We start from the raw sequence: 24,036 nt of genomic DNA, 5'->3' as shown, positions 1-24,036 counted from the left end.
TGATGGAGGTCAGAGCCACCAGGCAGTAGCCATTGAGGCACGTTGCATGTGTTTTCTTTGGTTACCAGGATGAAGAGAGATTTTACAAATTAGGAACAGATTCAGGAATTACTGCAGAAACTCAGGTCTGGCAGCATCTATGGAAAGAACGCAGAGTTAATGTTTGGAGTGCAGAGACCCGCCTTCAGTGGTATGAGAAAAAGGCCTTATAGAACAGCATGTACAGACAAGCTGCACTTCAGCCAAACCTGTGAACAAGAACCTTCCCATCGTTTCCTTCACCCATAACACACATGTTTTTCTCCCTTTCTGTCTGAATGGGCACTTTATAAAGGGGTTAAAGATGTAGCTGATAGATTTTTGTATCAACAATTATGAATTGTATGTATATCAGTCGTTAGAATATTTATATGGAATAAAGAGTATCTTGCTAGGTACAGAAATGCAGCCTGTGCTCTGTCAATTTGGGACTAAAAGACAGGTAAAGCAGGCAATTTTCAAAGAATCCCTACAGTATGGAAACAGGCCATTTGACCCAACAGGTCCACACTGACCCTCTGAAGAGTAACCTACCCAGACCTCTACATTTACCTCTAACCTATACATCCCTGAAAAATACGATGGGTAATTTACCTAAGCTGCACATCTTTGGATTGTGAGAGGAAACCGGAGCACCCGGAGTAAACCTACGTAGACACGGGGGGAATGTGCAAACTGCACACAGACAGTCGCCCAAGGCTGGGATCGAACCCGAGTTTCTGGCGTTGTGAGGTGCAGTACTAACCACTGAGCCACTGTATCGCCCGTTCAGCATTATCATACTAGTACATTCACTTTTGTCATCCAAGTCATTAATATATATTGTAAATAATTGTGGCCCAGCAATAACCCCTGTGACATTTCACTCATTACAGGTTTTCATCCCAAAAAGGTTCCCCTAATAGTAATTCTCTGACTTCTATTAGTTAGCCATTCCTCTATCCACACTAATATATTATCCCCAATACCATGGGCTCTTATCAACTAGTCTAAGTAGGGGGTATATAATTGCTAGTTATATTGAGCACTGATGAGACCAAACCTACAGTAGAGCTGATTGAATTGAAATAAAACATTTGGAAAGGCTTTCTGGAGCAGGTGCTGAGCAAGTGTTCCCTCTGGCTGTAGAATCGAAGACACAGACTCATAGTCCTAGATTACAAAGTTGGCTATCTGTTACTGGGATTAAGAAATATTTCTTTACTAAAGGGATTGCGAATTTATGAAATCTTCTATCCAAGAGAGTTTTGAATGCTCAGTGTTGAGTAGGGTTATCTTTTATGACAGCCAGAGTGCAGTCCGTTAAGGGTTTCCATCTGATCCTAAAACCAATGTCATTAAAATACAGCTGAAAAGAAGCAACAGACTCTGCAACCACAAGTAGCTTCTCTTCCACATTTGCCTATTGGGTCAACCAACTGTAAAGCGGGAATGAAAGACTTTTGCTTACTTGAATTTTGCATACTTTTAAAAAAATATCTTTAACTTCTGTAGCAACGCCCCGAATACTGGGGCTTGATTTCCACCATATTGCCCCAGAGAAGATTAAATAAGTAAAATATCTAAACGGTGAAAGGGATGCAGCCTAGAGCATGAATCACGAAAGGTTTGTATGAGGGTGCAGTAGTTGGGAATTGCGAGGGGATTTGAATACAAAAGTAGGGAGCTTATGTTTCAGGTGAAACCCATCTGGAGTGCAGGATTGGTCCCCTTATTTAAAGAAGGATGTCAATGTGTTGGAAGCAGTTCAGAAAACCTTAACGAGACTAATACCAGGAATGAGAAAAGGTAGGGCTTATAACTGCTGGGAATTGGAAGAGTAAGAGGTACTTTGATTGAAGACCTGAGGGGTCTTCATAGTGTGAATGTGAGGAAGATCTTCCCTGTTGTTGGAGAATCCAGAACTAGCAGTGACTGCCTAGAAATCAGGCACCACCATTTTAAAGGGAGGGATGAGGGACATGTTTTCCTTTTGGACTGTCATGAATCTTTGCACTTCTGTTCCTGAAAAGGCAGTGGAGTGTTTGGATGTGTTTAAGACAGAGCTGGATTGATTCTTGGTAAGGAAGGGAGTGAAAGGTTAATGTGACTGGACAGGAATGTGGAGTGATGAGGTCAGCCATAAATTTATTAAATGGCAGAGCAGGCTTGAAGGACCAAGGCCTATTCCTGCTCCATGTTCATCTGTTCATTTGTAAACTGATCCAGAGATTTGTTCAGAATTGTTCATGTTCTCAATGAATTCCAAATCCCTGTGATTTGTATCCACAGTGGGAAAAGTGACTGGATTGGAGCTACAGATCAATGCAAACCCCCCGGCTGTGGCATTTGGTGACCCTTTGGTGGTGAACTGCAGTACGTCATGTGCAGGATCTTACATAGCAATCGAAGGACTAAGAAATTATCCCAAACTGGAAAGTGATCAATGGGTCTCAGTTAATATCACAAGTATCCACAGGTGGTCTTTCTCGATAATATGTTTCGTACAATGTAAGAATACGACTGACATTAAAAGAGAAGACATAACTGTATATAGTAAGTGGAAAATTTTATATTAACAAATAAAATAAAATGGTGATAGAATTTACATGTTTTAGCCTGTACAGCAAATGCTTGGCTAAAGGAATCTTAATGTGTTGAAAAGTTGCAGTGTCACCCAAAACTGTTTTACATACAAAGTGAGGAAATAAGCTGAGTCAGAATTATGGAGTATGGACAAACATAGAGACACAGTAAGGACAAAATGACAGCCACATTTAGAATGAAGTAACTCACAGGTTACTGAGGCTGGGCAAAAGGGCAAGGTGTCATCACATAACCAGCAGTCACAGTCGTTTCAGAATTGTAGCATCATAGACAAGGATGCGTCAAGTGATCACTCTATTGGAGCAGATAATGAAATTGGTAATTGTCTCAGCACATATCAAAGCATTCCAAAATGACCTCTTGGCAAAAGGCAAGGTCAAATCATCGGTTCACTATGAGCAGATGGCAGAAAGTATGAGGCATTGTGGCTGGACAACATTAGGTACTAGGTGCAGCCAACAGTATCAGCACTGTAACCAGGACAGAAAAAGCAAGCAAACTGTGTGCTCCAGTGTTACCACAAAGCTGTTCTGCCTGACAAGATGTATGCGGTACTAAAGGAGACTGGTCCCTTATATCCAAGAAATGTATCTCCAAGCATGCAGGCTGCACTAGGAAAAGAAAACCAGAAAACAAGCACAATAAAGACAGCAGTGACAGCAAGAAGTGCACAAGGAGACTGAGTCCATGTAAGCTTATACACAAAGTTCATGGCAATGCAGACACAAGTCAAGAGCCAGAATTATTTTTATATTCACTTGTGGGACATGGACATAGCTGGGTGGGCCCAGCATCTATTGCCTGTCTCTAGTTGCCCTTGACGAGGTGTAGTGAGCAGCCTTCTTGAACCGCTGTAGTCCACATACTGTAGGTAGACCCACAATGTCCTGAGGGAGGGAATTCCAGGATGTTGAACCAGTGGCATTGAGGAATCGCAACATATTTTCAAGTCTGGTTGGTGTGTGGCTTGGAGGGCAACTTGCAGGTGTGTTGTCAAAATAGAACAGCTTTCAATCATAAAGTCATAGAGTCGTAGAGATGTACAGCACAGTAACAGACCCTTTGGTCCAACTTGTCCATGTCGACCAGATATTCCAACCTAATCTAGTCCCATTTGCCAGATTTGACCCATATCCCTCTAAACCCTTCCTATTCATATACCCATCCAGATGCCTATTAAATGCTGTAATTGTACCAGCCTCCACCGCTTCCTCTTGCAGCTCATTCCATACACGTACCACTTTCTGTGTGAAAACGTTGCCCCTTAGGTCCCTTTTAAATCTTTCCCCTCTCACCCTAAATCTATGTCCCTCTGGTTCTGGACTCCCCCACCCCAGGGAAAAGACCTTGTCTATTTATCCTATCCATGCCCCTCATGATTTTATAAACCTCTATAATGTCACCCCTCAGCCTCCAACGCTCCAGAAAAATAGCTCCAGCCTATTTAGCCTCTCCCTATAGCTCAAACCCTCTAATCCTAGCAATATTTTCTGAACCTTTCAAATTTCATAACATTCTTGTGATAGGAGGGAGACTATAACTGCCCACAGTATTCCAGTGTCTTGTACAGTCCCACTTTGTGGAGCACACTGTGGGACCAAATCAACTCTTGAGAAGTTTATGCCAGAAACAATGTTGTTTTCTCAAGCACAGCTGGCAAACACCACTCCAAGCCAAGACTAATAGACAATAGACAATAGACAATAGACAATAGATGCAGGAGTAGGCCATTCTGCCCTTCGAGCCTGCACCGCCATTCAATATGATCATGGCTGATCATTCCTAATTAGTATCCTGTTCCAGCCTTATCTCCATACCCCTTAACTCCACTATCTTTAAGAGCTCTATCCAATTCTTTCTTAAAAGAATCCAGAGACTGGGCCTCCACTGCCCTCTGGGGCAGAGCATTCCACACAGCCACCACTCTCTGTGTGAAGTAGTTTCTCCTCATCTCTGTCCTAAATGGTCTACCCCGTATTTTTAAGTTGTGTCCTCTGGTTCGGCACTCCCCCATCAACGGAAATATGTTCCCTCCTGCCAGAGTGTCCAGTCCTTTCATAAGCCTATACGTTTCAATCAGATCCCCTCTCAGTCTTCTAAACTCAAGGGTATACAAGCCCAGTCGCTTCAGTCTTTCCGTGTAAGGCAATCCTGCCATTCCAGGAATTGACCTCGTGAACCTACGCTGCACTCCCTCAATAGCCAGAATGTCTTTCCTCAAATTTGGAGACCAGAACTGTACACAGTACTCCAGGTGTGGTCTCACCAGGGCCCTGTACAGCTGCAGAAGCACCTCTTTGCTTCTATACTCAATCCCTCTTGTTATGAAGGCCAGCATGCTATTAGCCTTCTTCACGACCTGCTGTACCTGCATGCTTGCCTTCATTGACTGGTGGACAAGAACACCCAGATCTCTCTGAACAGCCCCTTTACCTAATTTGATACCATTGAGGTAGTAATCTGCCTTCCTGTTCTTGCCACCAAAGTGGATAACCAGACATTTATCCACATTAAACTGCATCTGCCATGCATCTGCCCACTCACCTAACTTGTCCAGGTCACCCTGTAATCCCCTAACATCCTCATCACATTTCACCCTACCACCTAGCTTTGTGTCATCAGCAAATTTGCTAATGTTATTGCTGATACCATCTTCTATATCATTTACATATATTGTAAAAAGCTGCGGTCCCAGCACGGATCCCTGCGGTACCCCACTGGTCACTGCCTGCCATTTCGAAATGGAGCCGTTAATCACTACCCTTTGTTTCCTATTAGCCAACCAATTCTCTATCCAATCTAGTACTTTGCCCCCAATCCCGTGCGCCCTAATTTTACTCACTAACCTCTTGTGTGGGACTTTATCAAAAGCTTTCTGAAAGTCCAGGTACACTACATCCACTGGATCTCCCTCGTCCATCTTCCGAGTTACATCCTCAAAAAATTCAAGAAGATTAGTCAAGCATGATTTCCCCTTCATAAATCCATGCTGACTCTGTCCTATCCTGTTACTATTATCCAGATGTGCCGTAATTTCATCCTTTATAATAGACTCCAGCATCTTTCCCACCACTGAGGTCAGACTAACTGGTCTATAATTTCCTGCTTTCTCCCGCCCACCCTTCTTAAAAAGTGGCACAACATTAGCCGCCCTCCAATCCTCAGGAACCAACCCCGATTCTATTGAACTCTGGAAAATAATCACCAGCGCATCCACGATTTCCCGAGCCACCTCCTTCAGTACCCTGGGATGCAGGCCATCAGGTCCCGGAGACTTATCAACCTTCAGACCTAACAGTCTCTCCAACACCAAATCCTGGCAAATAGAAATTCCCTTAAGTTCAGGTCCTTCAGCCACTGTTACCTCAGGGAGATTGCTTGTGTCTTCCCCAGTGAACACAGATCTGAAGTACCCATTTAATTCCTCTGCCATTTCTTCGTTCCCAGTAATATATTCCCCTGCTTCTGTCTTCAAGGGCCCAATTTTTGTCCTAACCATTTTTTTGCCTTGGACATACCTAAAAAAGCTTTTACTATCCTCCTTTATATTCTTGGCCAGTTTACCTTCGTACCTCATTTTTTCTCTGCGTATTTCCTTCTTACTAATCCTCTGTTGTTCTTTAAAAGCTTCCCAGTCCTCCGTTTTCCCGCTTATCTTCGCTAAGTTATACTTTTTCTCTTTTAACCTTATATGTTTCTTTACTTCCCTTGTCAGCCACGGCCGCCCATGTCTCCTCCTGGGATCTTTCTTCCTTTTAGGAATGAACTGATCCTGCATCTTCTGCATTATACACAGAAATATCTGCCATTGTTCCTCCACGGTCTTCCCTGTTAAGGTATTAAACCATTGAACTTTGGCCAGTTGCTCCCTCATAGCTCCATATTTCCCTTTATTCAACTGAAATATTGTCACTTCAGATTGTACCCACTCCCTCTCAAATTGCAGATTGAAGCTTATTGTATTATGGTCACTACTTCCCAATGGCTCCTTCACTTCGAGGTCACTGACCAATTCTGGTTCGTTACACAATACCAGATCCAGAATCGCCTTATCCCTGGTCGGCTCCAGCACCAGCTGCACTAAAAATCCATCTCTGAGGCACTCCACAAAGTCTCTTTCTTGAGGCCCGATACCATCCTGATTCTCCCAGTCTACCTGCATGTTAAAATCCCCCATAACAACTGTAGTAACATCTTTGCGACAAGCCAATCACAGGAGAGAATGTGATATCCCATCAGTCTGAATTTTGAAGGATATCATTGGAATTCAGTAGTACACTGATAACTGCTACATTAACTGCATACAATGGTTTATCCAAGCCGTGCATTGGCACATTCTGATCACAATGCAGCTCTGGCAATTTGGCATGGAGATCACAAATATTTTAGCTGATAGAGCCAAGTGAACTGGTAGTGGCAGAACCACCAATCAATATGGACCTTGACTTTATGTCTATCTCTGAAATCTGTGAGGGCAGCAGAAGAGACCAAGACTCACTTTGGGTCATTCTAGGATATACAACAATGTAACTAGATAGGTTTTGATTCTGCAGGAAGTTTTAAAGGTGGTGTTGTGTTGCGTGTTAGAGAAGTGCAGTGTTCACATACAAAGAAGCTTAAGTGTGAGCTGGATGGCCTGGAATGCATTAGGATTGCCCATCATGTGGGTCACCTCATAGACACTTTGGATATGCTGGGCTGGTTGGCAAACTCAATAAAGGTGCAGACATTCCAGTGAATCTATAATCAAGATGCTTTAGAATCTTGTCCACCTCAGTATCCATGCACTGTGTAAGTCAGTGGGGACAGTTATCATTGAAGTGTGGCCTGATAGCATATGCCTCTCAGACACCTTTGGTCTTATGGTCTTATCTCAAGAGGTGTTACTTTTGATGGAAAATGAGGACTTAACCCTGAAACCTCCCACCACTGCCATATTGCCACAACGACACCAAAGACATTTGTACATAGAGTGGACATGTTGACTAGTGAGTAATACAGACTGTTGACCTGGGATTAATGCTTACAGTGAACAGTTAATGAGGGTGTCTGAGATGTACCAGAGCCACCAATCACAGCAATATAGAGGACCTCTACACTCACCTGTCCCTTGCTCCAAAATTGCCATGGATCCATTTCACCATGAATACAGAAGACTTTATCTTAGTTGTTAATTATACTTTCAAATTTCCATTTGTCAGACAAGTAAAGGACATTTCACTTGGTCCATGGCAGATATCTTGAGAGCTGTATTCAGTAATGTGCAGTGCACCTGAAGAAATCCTTTCTAACAATGAGATGCAGTATAGGGGCAGACCTCTCAGGGATCTGAATGTAACATTCTATATGAACTATATGATATCCTCACCACATTACCCCAGCTGCAACAGTCTTGCTGAGGGAATGGTTCATCTTGAGCTGTAGGCCAACGAATCAAGATTTTGGTGGTGCCATGTTAAATCTCAGAGCTACACCACTCAATATTGAGTTACCATCACCACAGAGTTCATGCTCAGAAACCAAGTGAGAAAGATGCTTCCCAAAAACAAGGAAGGACAAATATGGTAATAAAAATAAACTATTGCAAATGTTTCAAATCTCAAATGAACCTAGAAAATGCTGTAGAAACCCAGTATCTGTGGAGAGAGAAACAGTGTTAATGTTTTGAATTCAACAGCTCTTCTTCAGATGAAGGAAGTGGCATGACCGGTCTGCACTACACATTGGAACTACAGTACATACATTGCACCACCAGTGAGTCACATACCCTGCAATGGGAACATGGTTACATGCAGAGATATTCAGAGTGCACTCTTAGCCTAGGACTAATGAAGTCACAATACCGATCAGAGTAACACAGGGGAGGAACAGAAGCCAGCTATGGGAAGGCACCAACTATTTAGAATAGACCTGAATGAGCATGATCAGGTGATGACAATGTGATTGAGCAGCAGATATACCAATAATCACACTGACTAAACCACCATTAGTTTCAATCCTCAAATCAGGGAGGTAATGTTGTCACAAGAGCTACTGGTCAGAGCACTGAGTATTGGATTTGGGAGGTTGTGTTGCAGCTGTACAGGACATTTACACTAGTGGTTAGGCCACTTTTCAAATATTACATGCAATTCTGGTCTCTTTGCTATGGAAAGGATGTTGTGAAAATTGAAAGGGTTTAGAAATGATTTATAAGGATGTTGCCAGGATTGGATGGGGTTGAGCTGTAGGGAGAGGCTGAACAGGCTGGGGCTGTTTTCATGGAGCATCGGAGGCTGAGGGGTGACCTTTATAAAATCATGAGGGGCTTAGATAGAGTGAATAGCCAAGGTCTTTTCCCCAGGGAAAGGGCATTCAAAACAAGAGGGGATAGGTTTAAGGTGAGAAGGGAAAGATTTAAAAAGGACCTGAGGGGCAATGTTTTCACACAGAGAATGGTGTGTGTATGGAATGAGTTGCTAGAGGAAGTGGTGGAGGCTGGTACAATTACAATATTGGGTATATGAATAGGAAGTGTTTAGAGGGATATGGGCCAAATACTGGTAAATGGGACTACATTAGTTTAGGATATTTGGTTGGTATGGATGAGTTGGACTGAAGGTTCTGTTTCTGTGCTGCACAACTCTATGACTCTATAAGGAGAAAATGAGGACTGCAGATGCTGAAGATCAGAGACGAAAAGTTGGTGCTGGAAAAGCACAGCAGGTTAGGTAGCATCTGAGGAGCAGGACAATCATCGTTTCGGGCATAAGCCCTTCATCAGGAATGTCTATAAGACTTGGAAGAGTGCTTACACCATCAAAACAATATGTGGACTATTAGACTTTATTTTGGAGCTCACAACCTTTACCTCTGTACTTGTACATTATGGAATAACTATCTTTATATAGCTGATTTTTTTCTTTTATCCAACACTTTTATGTTTTCACCTTTAGTGTATTTGATTTAACGTCTGGGGAAAAGAAACAGGAATGTTGTAATATTGCTTTAAGAGCAGTGTTCCCTATACAGATGGAGCAAAGGTTAGGATATCCTCACTGTCCAGAATCACTGCAGCACTCAAAGGCAAGGATGTGACTGGATATTATACTGGATGTCTTAATTTTATTCTAAGTAACCTCAAAAGAGATCTTAAGGTGAATAGAATCAATGAGATTTTGTAGTTCATTTGTGTTCTGTATAGCTTGTGTCAACAGTCACTAACTCTTCATTATAGTGGAAAGAAGCTATGACTGTATGATACGTTTATGAGACACAGCATTTATCATCACAGGAAGTTGTACAATCTGACAAGATCGAGCATTCAAACAGAGTTGTGGCAGGATGCAGACACAGTAAGATGGTTCTTAAATAAAGTGAATGTTTTCCTTAACTGAGCAGATTCTTTAGCTGAGATATTATCATATTATTTCAGTGGTGAAATAGTTTAGCAAGTCAGAGAGTCTACAGTCCTTGAGCTCGGGTTTGCACATATACCTATCTACACTAATCTCACTTTCCAGCACTTGGTCCATAGCTTTGAATGTTATGACACTTCAGAGGTTCATCCACATATTTTATAAACATTGTGAGGTTTCTTTCCCTCCTATTAAGATGAATAAACCATATTCTTCAAATTTTAGTTCAAACACTCACCACAGAACAACACACATTAATGTCCAGGTCCTCTGTAAAATGACAATTTTTATTGCTGGTTGTTTCAATGAACTTCAGTTAGAAATCTTTTAATTGAAAGTTACTTTTAACAATGCTACTGATGTCAGTAGTAATTTCAGTTTTCTAATCAGAGTATCAGTTTGAGCTGAAAATGTGTTGCTGGAAAATCGCAGCAGGTCAGGCAGCATCCAAGGAGCAGGAGAATTGACGTTTCAGGCATAAGCCCTTCTTCTATCAGTTTGAGCTGTGTGCAGATTGAGGAGTCCCCAGGCCAATGTGCTGAGGAATGAGGAATAATGAATGACAAGGTATAAATGTGATTGGCTGAAATATCTTGTCTGGTACATGTATAACATTGTGTGACAGTGAATCATTGGGAAGGACAGGGCTCCATGGTCCTCAGAAATGTTATTTCCCATACCAGCTGAAGTTACCATGAAGGACTCTCCTTTTCAGCTGCTCCCCTCATCTGAGGTATGGTGACCATCTGGTTAAACCAGCATCAGTCATCTCTCTAATGGTCCTTGTGGACTTTACTATCTCAGCAAATCCTGTCAACTGTAATTCTCCTTTAACAGATCGAGAGATAAACATTACAGTACTCCCTGAAGTGCTGGAGATTAACAGAACATATCGTCTGGAGTGCATTGGCCCAAGAGTCTATCCAAACAACAAACTCATTCTCACATGGCTGAGAGGGAGTGAGATTGTTCAAAGAGATTCCACAAGTGAACCAGGTCTTCCGGGTGAAGATAAAAGGTTGAGAAATGTCTTCAATTTCGTTGCGAGTCGATCAGATGATGGACAGGAGTACACCTGCTTGGCTGAAGTGGACTTGGGCTCTAACACCACAAAGTCAATCACAAACTCTTCTGTCACTCTGCAAACCTACTGTAAGTTAAATTGTAACAGGTTTTGTTGAGTCATCTCTGTGTTCTGGTTGCAGCAATAAGGGGCCTTTATCAGTAAAGTTTTGGATCACATTGAAATCTCCTGTGTTGAAAGGACTTTTCTGATATTTTAAACGTAAAATCACTGGGAATACAGGTCTGCAAAGCAGTTCAGAAAACCCACAGACCTGAAATGTTAACCCAGTTTTACTCTCCTGAAATGCTTCATCAATTGCTGAGTATTTCAATATTTTCTTTTTTTTAATTTTTGACTTGTAGGATCTGCAGTATTTTAATTTTTTATTAAGCAAAAGATTAATCCCTTTCAACTCAGGAGATAGAGTAACTTCACCAGGTTGATATGGAAACAGAGCTGGTATTTATTGAAATGCACTGCTCACACAGAAAGATACAGTGATTAGATTCTCTACAATATGGAAACAGGCCCTTCGGCCCAACATGTCCACACTGACCCTCCGAAGAGTAATTTACCCAGACCCATTCCCCTACCCTATATTTACCCCTGACTAATGCATCTAACACTATGGGCAATTTAGCATGGCCAAGTCACCTGTCCTGAACATCTTTGGATTGCCACTATTTTTAAGGTGGAGATAAATAGATTCTTGATTATTAAGAAAATGAATGATGATTATGCCTATGAAGAAGTGGGTAGAATTGAGGTTAAAATCAGATCGATGATCATTTTAGTAATGGCAGAACAAGCTCAAAGAGCCTGACAAATTACTCTTATTCCTTGGTTGTACACGTGCTTGTAAATTGGCACAAAATTATTCATAGAAACCTTAGCCAAGTGAGTTAATTATCAACTCATGCAGTGATTCCATCCCACCTCCCGCTCCACAAGGTTGCCATAGCAGCCTTGAACAGATTGGAGATTGAAAGACTGCTCTCTAACTGTACAAGTTTCCAGTTTACATCAAGTTTATGATTGCTATTCCCTCAATAAATTTTTTAAAATTCTGACCTTGGAAATTTTGATTTAAATATAGCATTTGTCTAGTCAATAGGGAGCAAAACCTCATGGAAATTTGGACAACTCATTGTGTATAAAATTGTGCCACTGTTTAATCAACATTTTATTGTTACAAATACATTACAGGAAAGTTCCACATTAATCTGCCATATAGTTGACTCAGATCTCATTTATAAAACAACAAATGACATCTAAGAATGTTCTCAACATAACAATGAATATGTCATAAGCAACAACAAAGATTGGTAATTACAACACTCCAAACTTCATTAAGCACACAAAAATAATTGCAAGTAGTCAGCAGCATAAACTCAACTAAATAAAATCCATCAAAATACTTTATTTGAATTCATTTGTGGGATCTGGGCCAACATTTATTCCCCGTTTCTAGTTGTCCTTTGAGAAGGTGATGGTGAGCTGTATTCTTGAACCGCTATAGTCCATGTGTTGTAGGTTGACCCACAATGCCCTGAGGAAGGGAATTCCAGGATTTTGACCCAGTGATAATGAAGGAACGGCGATATATTTCCAAGTCAGGATGGTGAATGGCTTGGAGGGGAACCTGAAGGTGGTGGTGTTCCCATGTATCTGCTTTCTGAAAAGCCCTTTCTGTCACCTTGCTCATTTCTCAACCCCCCCGAACACGAGAAAATCAGTCTCAATAAACCATTCAAAATCAGACAGTCATGATATGATGTATATTTGAAATATCTCTGATAAAATTCCTAAATCCATCTTTTACAGACTGTTCCAATTATACAGCCACAGCCATACTTCCTTACACAACAAATCCTCCTATAATCATCTCACCATAAATAATGCCCAGGCAATTCAATTTAATTATATTATTGTCAATGTCCTTTTTGTATATTGGAGATTTGAGTTGTTTATTAAAGATACTCCATGTTAAATAAATTTAAGCCTTCTTTGGGGAGAATTAGAAACAAGCATAATAACAGTGTGATACATTGGTGGCATCATTGTGGAGTTTTGCAGTTTACCAGGATCCAGATTGCATTCCCATATTGCAGGTGGCCCAAAGCTCTGCAACAAAGCCCCCCCACCACCACCATTAGGAATAAGCAGTGAGTCCGTTCTGGGCAATTTGCACAAGGGCAGAAATCTGGTCACAGAATTGTTTCGCACATCACATACAATTAAACCATTTAAATTAAATTGAGATATCATTGCTTTTTAACAAGATCAGCTGGAAGTTGCATTTCTCCTAATTTCAAATCATTTTGTTTTACAGATAAACCAATCATTACAACTCTATTAGCAAATAACAAAAGTGTCTCCAAGTCTCCAGTATATTTCAGTAAAGGTGAATCTATTATATTACAATGTGACTACCAAGGAAATCCACGGCCAACACTGAAATGGGAATGGCCCAAACAAAGCAATGTTGTGATTAATCCTTCAGGAGTTCTCTGTATTTCTGATGCTACAACCAAAAATAGTGGAACATATAAATGTTCAGTTATGAACCAACTTGGAGCTGAAGAGAAGATCGTGGACATCAGCATTGAAGGTGAATCAAAAATATCAAAGCTGATTGATTAAATTATTTAACTTCACTAAAAACCCGTGGTGTAAATCTCTACTTCAAACAGAAAAAAAAGTGAAAGTTTTGGCCTGTCTAACACCAGAGTCGAAAGATCAGACAAAACCTTTTCCGAGGTCTCTTCTGTTTCATTCTGTTTCGTTTCATTTAAAAGTTCATCCTCTCACAACTTCACTTACACAGTGGGGAAAAACAATCTCCATGTACTTACTGGAAGAAATGAACAGTTGTAAGCCTATATGGGAAAGTTTATGCAAGTGTCCAGAAACTTGATCATAGAGAGGACTTTTGTAGACAGACAGAGAGACTTCAGGAAATCAGAGAGAAAGTGAAAGAATTCTTAAACCAGTAGACATGAGATGGAGGTGCTGGTGTTGGACTGGGGTGGACAAAGTTAAAAATCACACAACACCAGGTTAGAGTCCAACAGGTTTATTTGGAAGCACTAGGTTTCAGAGCGCTGCTCCTTCATCAGGTAGTGGGGCAGGATCATAGGACACAGAGTTCAGATTAAAAGATCAAAGTGTCATACAATTGATGTGATGTATTGAACAAACTTAGATTGTTGTTCAGTCTTTAATCACTTAGAATGGGGATGCAGGTTTCAATTCATTAATATGTGAATCCCAGAACTTCTTTCAAATCATAGTTCCAAGATAACATAAGATTTTATAAAAAATGGTGACTTCTCAGCTCAGACAATGCATTAAAGCTGTGAGTTTAGAATCTATCTATATCCCAATCTTGAGGCAGATTGGTTCTATTTCCAAAGTAGGAATTGATAAAATATTACATGGACTGACTGCCTACAGATTGTGTGCTATTTGAACAAAATTGAATGTATCTGCAACTACAGATCCCTAATCAGTGGAAACAAATCATGAGATTAGTAACTGAGAAAGCACTGAAACAGGAGCAGCAATTAATTTTGTACATTTTGATGAGACTAATTCCATTTCACCTGATATTGCAGTTATGGATGGGCCATGCTGTTGAGCATCTCCTGTGATTCTCATTCTACCCAGCTGACTAATCTGACAGATTGACACACTGTTTTTCTCCATTTACATTCATGACGCACAGAGAACAAAGTATCTATATGACTTTAGGACATTAAAAATCTCATCCATTTTTTAAAAAGTTATACAAATTCAGTTTTACAAATCGTTTCATTCACCTATCTTCCTCACAGGTAAAGCTACGATCATAGCTGCAGCAAGTGTATCAGTGGTGGCTACATTGATCCTTGCGACAGGAGTCATCATTTATTACTTGAACAAGAATGTCAAGAAAACAGGAGTATACAAACTACAAAATGCAAAGCCCAACAACATTCCACAAGTTCCCAATGAAAAACAGTATCAGGAATGATCACAACAACCTGCAATTTACTAGAATATGAAATGAGATTTTACAATTTCAAAACAGTATCTCTAACTACTTTGGAAAATATCCTGGGTTTGAGTTTGTTTGCGGGTCTCTTGTCCTATGTCTTGTGTTTTCTGCAGATGATACAGGAGAACTATGCAAATATTCACCTCTAATTCTGTCTTCCTTCTCTACCTCTGTAACCTTCTTCAGCTGTGACTCTCCAAGAACTTCCTTTGTTTTTAAGACTGGCACTTGCACATTTGCATCTTTATTTCTTATATCACTAGCAGAATCTTCTTCTATGCAGAAGTGAGTACTGCAGAAGCTGGAGATTAGAGTCAGGGTTAGAGTGGCACTGGAATAGCACAGCAGTCAGGCAGTATCCGAGGAGCAGAAAAAATCAACGTTTTGGGCAAAAGCCCTTCTTCGGGACGATTCCCAATGTTACAGCCATTCTTTAGATTGAGATTCAGGGCACAATATCAACTTAGATTTGGAGACCAATTGGCTTTTAACACTCCCTAGAATTGGGGGGGGGGGGGGGGTTGCTTTAAGACTGGGGGCACATTTTCAAGTTGAGAGGAAAGACATGAGAGCAAATCTTTTGCCTCAAATGTTGATTTTCCTGCTGCTCGGATGCTGCCTGACCTGCTTGCTTTTCCAGCACCACTCTAATCCAGACTTCCTGCCTTCTATGTCACATCGCTAAGGAACAGGAGACCAGGAGCCAATGTAATCCCTTCAGCCTGTTCTACTGTAAACTTATTTTGATATCCTTGCTCCCTGGGACTCTAACAGAACCACCTTGCTGAATTCCAGAGCTGTCAGCCTCAACATTGACCAACCCTTTGGCCTTCTAGTGTTGGGCATGCTCTCCACATCTTCCAACTTAACAAAGTCATTGGGTCATACAGCACGGAAACAGACCTTCGGTCCAACCAGTCTATGCCAAACATAATTCGAAACTAAACTCATCCCACAGTTTCTGGTCCACATCTTTCCAAACCTTTCCTATTTGTGTAATTATCCAAATATCTTTGAAACATGAGAAATGTACCCTCATCCACTACTTCCTCAGGAAGTTCATTCCACACACAAACCACCCTCTGTGTAAAAAACGTTGCTTCTCATGATTTTCCTCTCAATTTAAAATGTGCCCCCTCGTCTTAAACCCTCCCCCACCCCAATCTTAAGGAATGTTAAAAGCCAGTCGGTCTCCAAATCTAGGTTGACATTGTGCCCTGAATCTCAATCTGAAGAATAGCTGTAACAAATGCAGAGAATGCTAGAGAAACACAACAGGATCTGTTCTGAAGAAGAGCCATACCATATTCGAAAGACTAACTCTGCTGTTCCACTGATGCTGACAAACCTGCTGAGTTTCACCAACATTCTCTGTGTTTGCTTTAGATTTCCAATATCCACAGCATTGTGCTACCAATGAAGGGGAGCTGAATTGTCCAGGAAGACACGAAACATGAACTGGTTGGGATGTTGGCATGGTCAAGTGAGATACAGGACCAGGTCACAAATCCTCCCTGCAGATCCTTGAGTTCATCTGTAAGAAACATTTCACATGTCAGACAGAGGTGTGAAGAAAGAATTAAGAAACTTGAGCTTTTCAGGTTTGAAAGGCAGTGAGTGCTTCTCCAAACCGGGAAGTCAAGCTTTGCCATGAAATGGACAGAGAGAAACACTCAAAGGCAAATTTAGGTCAGGTGTTGGAACCTTTTTCACACTTATTGAATAGAAGTGAGGAATAGATGCAGCACTGGAGGAAGCTAATGGATGCATCTTGTGGGTGCCCACTGCCTGTAAGAGCAGCTGAGCTCATCCCACTCCATTACCTTTCCCTGTTGTCCTGAAAATGACCTTTCTTTAGTTCTCTTTATAAATCCATGACTGTATCTACCTCCATCACATTCTCAGGCAGCACATTTCACGACCTCACCACACACTGACTCATTTAGGCTTTCTCAAATCAGTGTTAGTTACTTCGATAATCACATTCAATCAGTGGTCTCTGGTTCTGGGATTGCAGAAATCCAGCCTCTCTGCATTTCTTTCATTCAGGTGCCTCATTACATCTTTCTTCATGCTACGTTGAGACTTTAGTTATTTTCATGATCTTTGTTTGGTTAATGAAACTTCACTACCTTATCAAAATGATTCATTTTCCAGGAAGTCTTTCCAATTTCTTGGAAAAAATTAAACAGTTCATTGTTGAGGTACATTAACAACAGACTCTTTAAAAGGTTATATTCAAGTATCTAATGCTGATAGATTTAATTAGAAATCTTTTTCTCTCACATAGAAACAGACCCTTCAGTTCAACTCGTCCATGCCAACCAGATATCCTAAAGCAATGTAGCCCCACTTGCCAGCATTTGACCCATATCCCTCTAAACCCTTCCCATTCATATACCCATCCAAATGCCTTTTCAATGTTGTAATTGTACCAGCCCCACCACATCCTCTGGCAGCTCATTCCATACACGTACCACCCTCCGTATGAAAAAGTTGCCCCTTAGGTTCGTTTTAAATTTTTCCAGTTTCAAGTTAAACCAATGCCCTCTAGTTCTGGGCTCCCCCACCCCACAGAAAAGACCTTGTCTCTCATCCACGCCTCTCATGATTTTATAAACTTCGATAAGGTCACCCCTCAGCCTCCAATGCTGCAGGGAAAACAGCTACAGCCTATTCGGGCTCTCCCTACAGCTCAAACCCATCAACCCTGGCAACATCCTTGTGAATTATTTCTGAACCATGTGAGTAAAGACTGGGTAGAAATTGCCTTAGTGGTTTCAGGAAGTTGACCCTATGCAGAAATGATATCCTTCTTCCTGAATTGTGGGTCTGTTTCAGGATGGGTGAAGAGCTGGCTGAAACTGAAACAGCAATAAGAGAGTGGATCACATTGGCCAGATCACAGGAGGGACCAGAATGATTGTGAGAACATGGGGCAAATGATAGAAAGGCAGAGAAGTTGTGAAAATTGTGTATTTTTGATATCCTTGCTAAAGCTAATTCCTAAATCAGTCCAATACCACAAACATGGTGAAAACAGAAGGCAACTCGCTACCTACATTAATGAGATGTTAACAATGATGCTGCTCATATTAACTGCTTCGGGAGAGATTAGTTTAGTTGTATTTTGTCTCATTCTCACTCACCTGACCCCAAATTAACACAGCACACAGCATTATGTGGAGGCAATGGTTTGATGGTGTTATCACTGGGCTGTTAATCCAGAGACTAAGGTAATGGTCTGGGAAGCTGTGTTCAAATCCTGCTGTGGATCTGACTGAATTCAATTAAATAAAATCTGGAATAAAGATTCTAGTGATGACCATGAATCCATTGTTGAATTTGGAACAATCCATCTGGTTCACTAATGTCCTCTAAGAAAGTAACATGCCATCCTTACCCAGTCTAGCCAACATTTAACCCCAGACCCACAGCAATGTGGTTGACTCTGAACTGCATTAAATGCTGGCCTAACCAGTGACGCCTACATCCTGTGAGTGAATGATTAAAAAAATGAAATGAACATCTGTTTTGTCACAAGATTGCTGTGTATACATCACCTCTCGGGATCATTTTGATTCAATTTTGTAAGATGCAGTATTTTAATTGTAAAATGAATTTGATGTATTTCATGGACATTAAGTGGGTAATATATTATATTGGTAAACACAGATTCAGGACTGAGTCTTTTCTTTTGTAGCTATATGGCATGTCTCTGTAAATTCCAAAGTTATAACGTTGAATAGAAGTACTACATTGAGAAACTTTGGTGCTATATTACTGAAGGATCTTTTTTTGTGTGAATTGAAGCTTGGCAGCTTATAAAGGCTTGGCTGTGAGTTCTGTTCTTCACCACTTCGCAACAGCTGGCTTTATCATTAGATTAAAACAGGATTAATGAATTTGCAAGTTTACAAATACGTGTATGCAAACTTTGCTTGTCAATTTTTGTATTTTGGAAATATTTTTCCAAGCCCATTTTTGTTTTGCTTGGATTCCTCCTGAGACCTGCATTAACAGTTTTCACTGTTTCTTCCTTGTTCAGGCCACCCACTGATTTACAGAAATGCCCTCCCCATCTCCTACATCTCCACAGACCATGTAAGACTTAACCCCTTGGTGACCCACTCCGCCATTATTATGGAGGCAGGGGAAGAGCAGCAGTTTGCAGGTACATAGGAATCAGGCATCATTACTCCTAGGCAAAAGTGAGGACTGCCGATGCTGGAGATTAGAGTCAATAGTGTGGTGCTGGAAAAGCATAGCAGGACAGACAGCATCTGAGGAGCAGGAGAATGGACGTTTCAGGCAAAAGCCCTTCATCAGGAATGAGACTTTATTTCCACCAGGGAGGTTACCAGCACCACCGGTCCTTTGAGGTTCTCTGAGTGAGTTTGCATCATTTCTCAAAAGCTGTGGACCACTACTTGAAGACCTCAAGCTGTGTTCACCTGATGTCATTGAAGCAAACCAATTGAGCACTAATCTGTGGTCAATCTGTTATCGGACAGCTGAAGGAGAATCTGTGACAGGCCAGTGAGTAGTATGAACATCCATTTAGCAGATCAACACCCTGTCCAAAGTAACAACACCCATCTTTAGCTTTAGAACATAAACCAGCAGCAGAGGCACAGAGATCTTCAATTCTTTGTAATCTGCCTGATTAAAGCTACATTCAAACCCCAAAAGCAACAATGGTTCTGGCAGTGGATATTGCAGAAATTGATGAGTTCTTAAAGCACAGGGATAGTGTTCTCTAGCTCGGAGCCAGAAGGCCTCCCTGTGACATGTGTATGTCATAGTGTATCAGGACAGGTTCAGTAAAAAATAATCACAGAACTTGGTGCTTTACAGCACCAGTTTTAGATTGCAGACAATGAGACATTTGGATACAGAACTGGCATCCAAATTCTGGTAGAGGACAGGTTGGTGATGGAGGATTGCTTTTCAGACTGGAGGCCTGTGACCAGTGGAGTGCCACAAGGATCGGTGCTGGGCCCTCTACTTTTCATCATTTATATAAATGATTTGGATGTGAACACAGAGGTATAGTTAGTAAGTTTGCAGATGACACCAAAACTGGAGGTGCAGTGGACAGCGAAAAAGTTTACCTTGGAGTACAATGGGATCTTGATCAGATGGGCCAATGGGCTAAGGAGTGGCAGATGGAGATTAATTCAGATAAATGTGAGGTGCTGCATTTTGGAAAAGCAAATCACAGCAGGACTTACACACTTAATGGTAAGGTCCTGGGGAGTGCTGCTGAACAAAGAGACCTTGGAGTGCAGGTTTATAGTTCCTTGAAAGTAGAATCGCAGGTAGATAGGATAGTGAAGAAGCCCTTCCTGAAGAAGGGCTTATGCCTGAAACGTCGATTCTCCTGCTCCTTGGATGCTGCCTGACCTGCTGCACTTTTCCAGCAACACATTTTCAGCTCTGATCTCCAGCATCTGCAGTCCTCACTTTCTCCTAGTGAAGAAGACGTTTGTCAGAGTATTGAGTACAGGAGTTGGTAGGCCATGTTGCGGCTGTACAGGACATTGGTTCGGCCACTTTTGGAATATTGTGTGCAGTTCTGGTCTCCTTCCTATCAGAAGGATATTGTGAAAATTGAAAGAGCTCAGAAAAGATTTACAAGGATGTCGCCAGGGTTGGAGGTTTTAAGCTATAGGGAGAGGCTGAATAGGCTGGGGCTGTTTTCCCTGAAGCATTAGCGGCTGAGGGGTGACCTTATGGAGGTTTATAAAATCATGAGGGGCATGGATAGGGTAAATAGACAAGGTCTTTTCCCTGGGGTCGGGGAGTCCTTAACTAGAGGGCATAGGTTTAGGGTGAGAGAGGAAAGATATAAAAGGGACCTAAGGGCAAACTTTTCATGCAGAGCATGGTGCATATATGGAATGAGCTTTCAGAGAATGTGGTGGAGGCTGGTACAATTACAGCATTTAAAAGGTATCTGGATGGGTATTTGAAAAGGAAAGGTTTCGAGGGAAATGGACCAGGTGCTGGCAAATGGGATTAGATTAATATCGGATATTTGGTTGGCCTGGCTGAGTTGGACCGAAGTGTCTTTTTCCGTGCCGTGCATCTCTATGACTCTATGACATAGGAGCAGAAATTAGGCCATTTGGCCCATTGAGTCTGCTCTGACATTCGGTCATTGCTGATAGGTTTCTCAACCCCATTCTCATGTCTTCTCCCTCTAACCTTCGATCCTCTTGACAATCAAGAGCCCATATATCTCTGTCTTCAGTATACTCAAAGACCTGACCACCACAGCCTTCTGTGGCGATGAATTCCATAGATGCACCACTCTCTGGCTGAAGATGTTTCTCCTTATCTTGCTTCGAAAGAGTCATTACTCTAAGGCTGTGCACTTGGGTCCCAGTCTCTCCTACCCAATGGAAACATCTTCCCAAAGTCCACACTGTCCAGACCATTCAGTATTCTGTAAGTTTCAATGAGATTCCCCCTCAACTCCATCAAGTATCGACCCAGACTCCTCAAACGTTCTTCACATGTTAAGCCTTTCATTCCAGGGATCATTCTTGTGAACCTCCTCTGGACCCAGCCCAGGGCCAACACATCCATCCTGAGATATGGGGCCCAAATTGCTCACAATGTAAATAACTATGTGTTGAGTCACAATGAAGTACTTTAAAATTTGACTGAATGGACAAGTTAATGGAAAAGTTAGGATCATTGGTTATGGGAATGTACTGCAAACTGTAGAAAAGTCTGAGAGTGATTAAATTGAACATAGAACATAGAACATTACAACATAGTATAGCTCAATGTTGCACCCAACCTATGAAATTAATCTGATGCCCATCTAACCTACACCATTCCATTATAATCCAAATGTATGTCCAATGCCCACTTAAACACCCTTAACGTCGGCGAGTCTACTCGTGTTGCAGACAAGCCGTTCCACGCCCCTACTACTCTCTGAGTGTAGAAATTCCCCCTAACATCTGTCCAAAATCTATCACCCCTCAATTTAAACCCCTCAACACCCCTCAACACATCCCCTTGTGTTAACCTTCACCATCCAAGGAAAAAGGCTCTCACTGTCCACACTATCTAACCCTCTGATTATCTTATACATCTTGATTAAGTCACCTCTCAACCTTCTTCTCTCCAACGAAAACATCCTTTAGTACCTCAGTCTTTCCTCGTAAGACCTTCCTTCCATACCAGGGTACATCCTAGTAAATCTCTTCTGATCCCTTTCCAAAGCTTCCATATCCTTCCTATAATGCAGTGACCAGAACTGCACGCCATACTCCAGGTGCGGCCGCACCAGTGTCTTGTACAGCTGAAGCATGACCTTGTGGCTCCAAAGCTCAATCCCTCTACCAATAAATGCCTACACATTGTATGCCTTCTTAACAACCCTATCAACCTGGATGGCAACTTTCAGGGATTTATGCACGTGGACACCGAGATCTCTCTGCTCATCTACACTGCCAAGAATTTTACCATGAGCCCAGTACTCTGCATTCCGGTTACTTCTTCCTAAGTGAACTACCTCACACTTTTCCACATTAAACTCTATTTGCCACTTCTCAGCCCAGCTCTGCATCTTATCTATGTCTCTCTGTAACCCACAACATCCTTCGGCACTATCCATAACTCTACCCACCTTTGTGTCATCTGCAAATTTACTCACCCATTCTTTTATGCCCACCTCCAGATCATTTATAAAAATGACAAACAGCAGTGGATCCAACACTGATCCTTGCAGTACACCACTGGTAACTGAACTCCAGGATGAACATTTCCCATCAACCACCACCTTTCTTCTTTTAGCTAGTCAATTTCTGATCCAAACCGCTACATCATCTTCAATCACGAAACTGTATTTTGTGCAATAGCCACAGCGTGGAACCTTCTCAAATGCCTTACTGAAGTCTTTATACATCACATCAACCACTTTGCCTTCAACCACCTGTTTTGTCACCTTCTTGAAGAACTCAATAAAGGTTAGTGAGGCATGACCTACCCTTCACAAAACCATGTTGACTATCCCTAATCAAATTATTCCTTTCCAGATGATTATAAATCCTATTTCTTATGACTGTTTCCAACACCTTAACCACAACCGAAGTAAGGCTCACTGGCCTATAATTCCCAGGGTTGTCCTAACTCCCCTTCTTAAAAAAGGGAACAACATTTGCTATCCTCCAGTCTTCTGGGACTACTCCTGTCGACAATGATGACGACATAAAGATCAAAGCCAAAGGCTCTGCAATCTCCTCCTTGGCTTCCCAGAGAATTTGAGAACAAATCCCATCCAGCCCAGGGGACTTACCTATTTTCAGATCTTCCAAAATTGCTAAAACCTCGTCTTTGTCAACCTCAATCCCATCTAGCCTGTACCTCCGTATTTTCACTGACATTGCCCTTTTCCAATGTGAATACTGATGAAAAGTATTCATTAAGCGCTTCCCCTTTGTCCTCAGATTCCACACAAAATGTCCCACCACTATTAGTGAGTTTTGTGAATATTTGTAGCTCAGGCTGAGGTTTGGGATGTAGGTTTGCTCACTGAGACAGAAAGTTCATTTTCAGACATTTCATCACCATACTAGGTAACATTTTCAGTGAGCCTCCGAAAGAAGCACTGATGGTCTAGCCCACTTTCTATTTATATATTTGGGTTTCCTTGAGGTGGTGATGTCAATTCCTGTCATAACATCATTTCCTACAGTGATGTCATTTCCTGTTCTTTTTCTCAGGGAGTGGTAAATCGGATCCAAGTCAATGTGTTTGTTGATAGAGCTTTGGCTGGAATGCCATGCTTCTAGGAATTCTCGTGCGTGTCTCTGTTTCTCACAGTAACTATAGATTATAACACCTTACTTAGAGTGACAAGGTTCTCAGTTCACCTCCCACTTCAACAC

At 41.6% G+C, this 24,036-nt stretch overlaps 1 protein-coding gene across 1 annotated transcript in view; it reads left to right on the top strand.

Moving 5' to 3' along the window:
* LOC140468209 (intercellular adhesion molecule 1-like) overlaps nucleotides 1-24,036 on the top strand; it is a 79,197-nt gene that overhangs the window by 17,544 nt on the left and 37,617 nt on the right. The window contains exons 2-4 of the mRNA XM_072564450.1: nucleotides 2,311-2,574; nucleotides 10,860-11,174; nucleotides 13,421-13,699. Coding sequence (XP_072420551.1) covers nucleotides 2,311-2,574; nucleotides 10,860-11,174; nucleotides 13,421-13,699 — 858 coding nt within the window. The remainder of the gene's footprint in view (nucleotides 1-2,310; nucleotides 2,575-10,859; nucleotides 11,175-13,420; nucleotides 13,700-24,036) is intronic.

The sequence above is a fragment of the Chiloscyllium punctatum genome, chromosome 46, assembly GCF_047496795.1.
Source record: "Chiloscyllium punctatum isolate Juve2018m chromosome 46, sChiPun1.3, whole genome shotgun sequence".
Lineage (NCBI taxonomy): Eukaryota > Metazoa > Chordata > Chondrichthyes > Orectolobiformes > Hemiscylliidae > Chiloscyllium > Chiloscyllium punctatum.
Note: the sequence above shows the minus strand (reverse complement) of the source record. Positions and strands in the feature narration are given on the sequence as shown.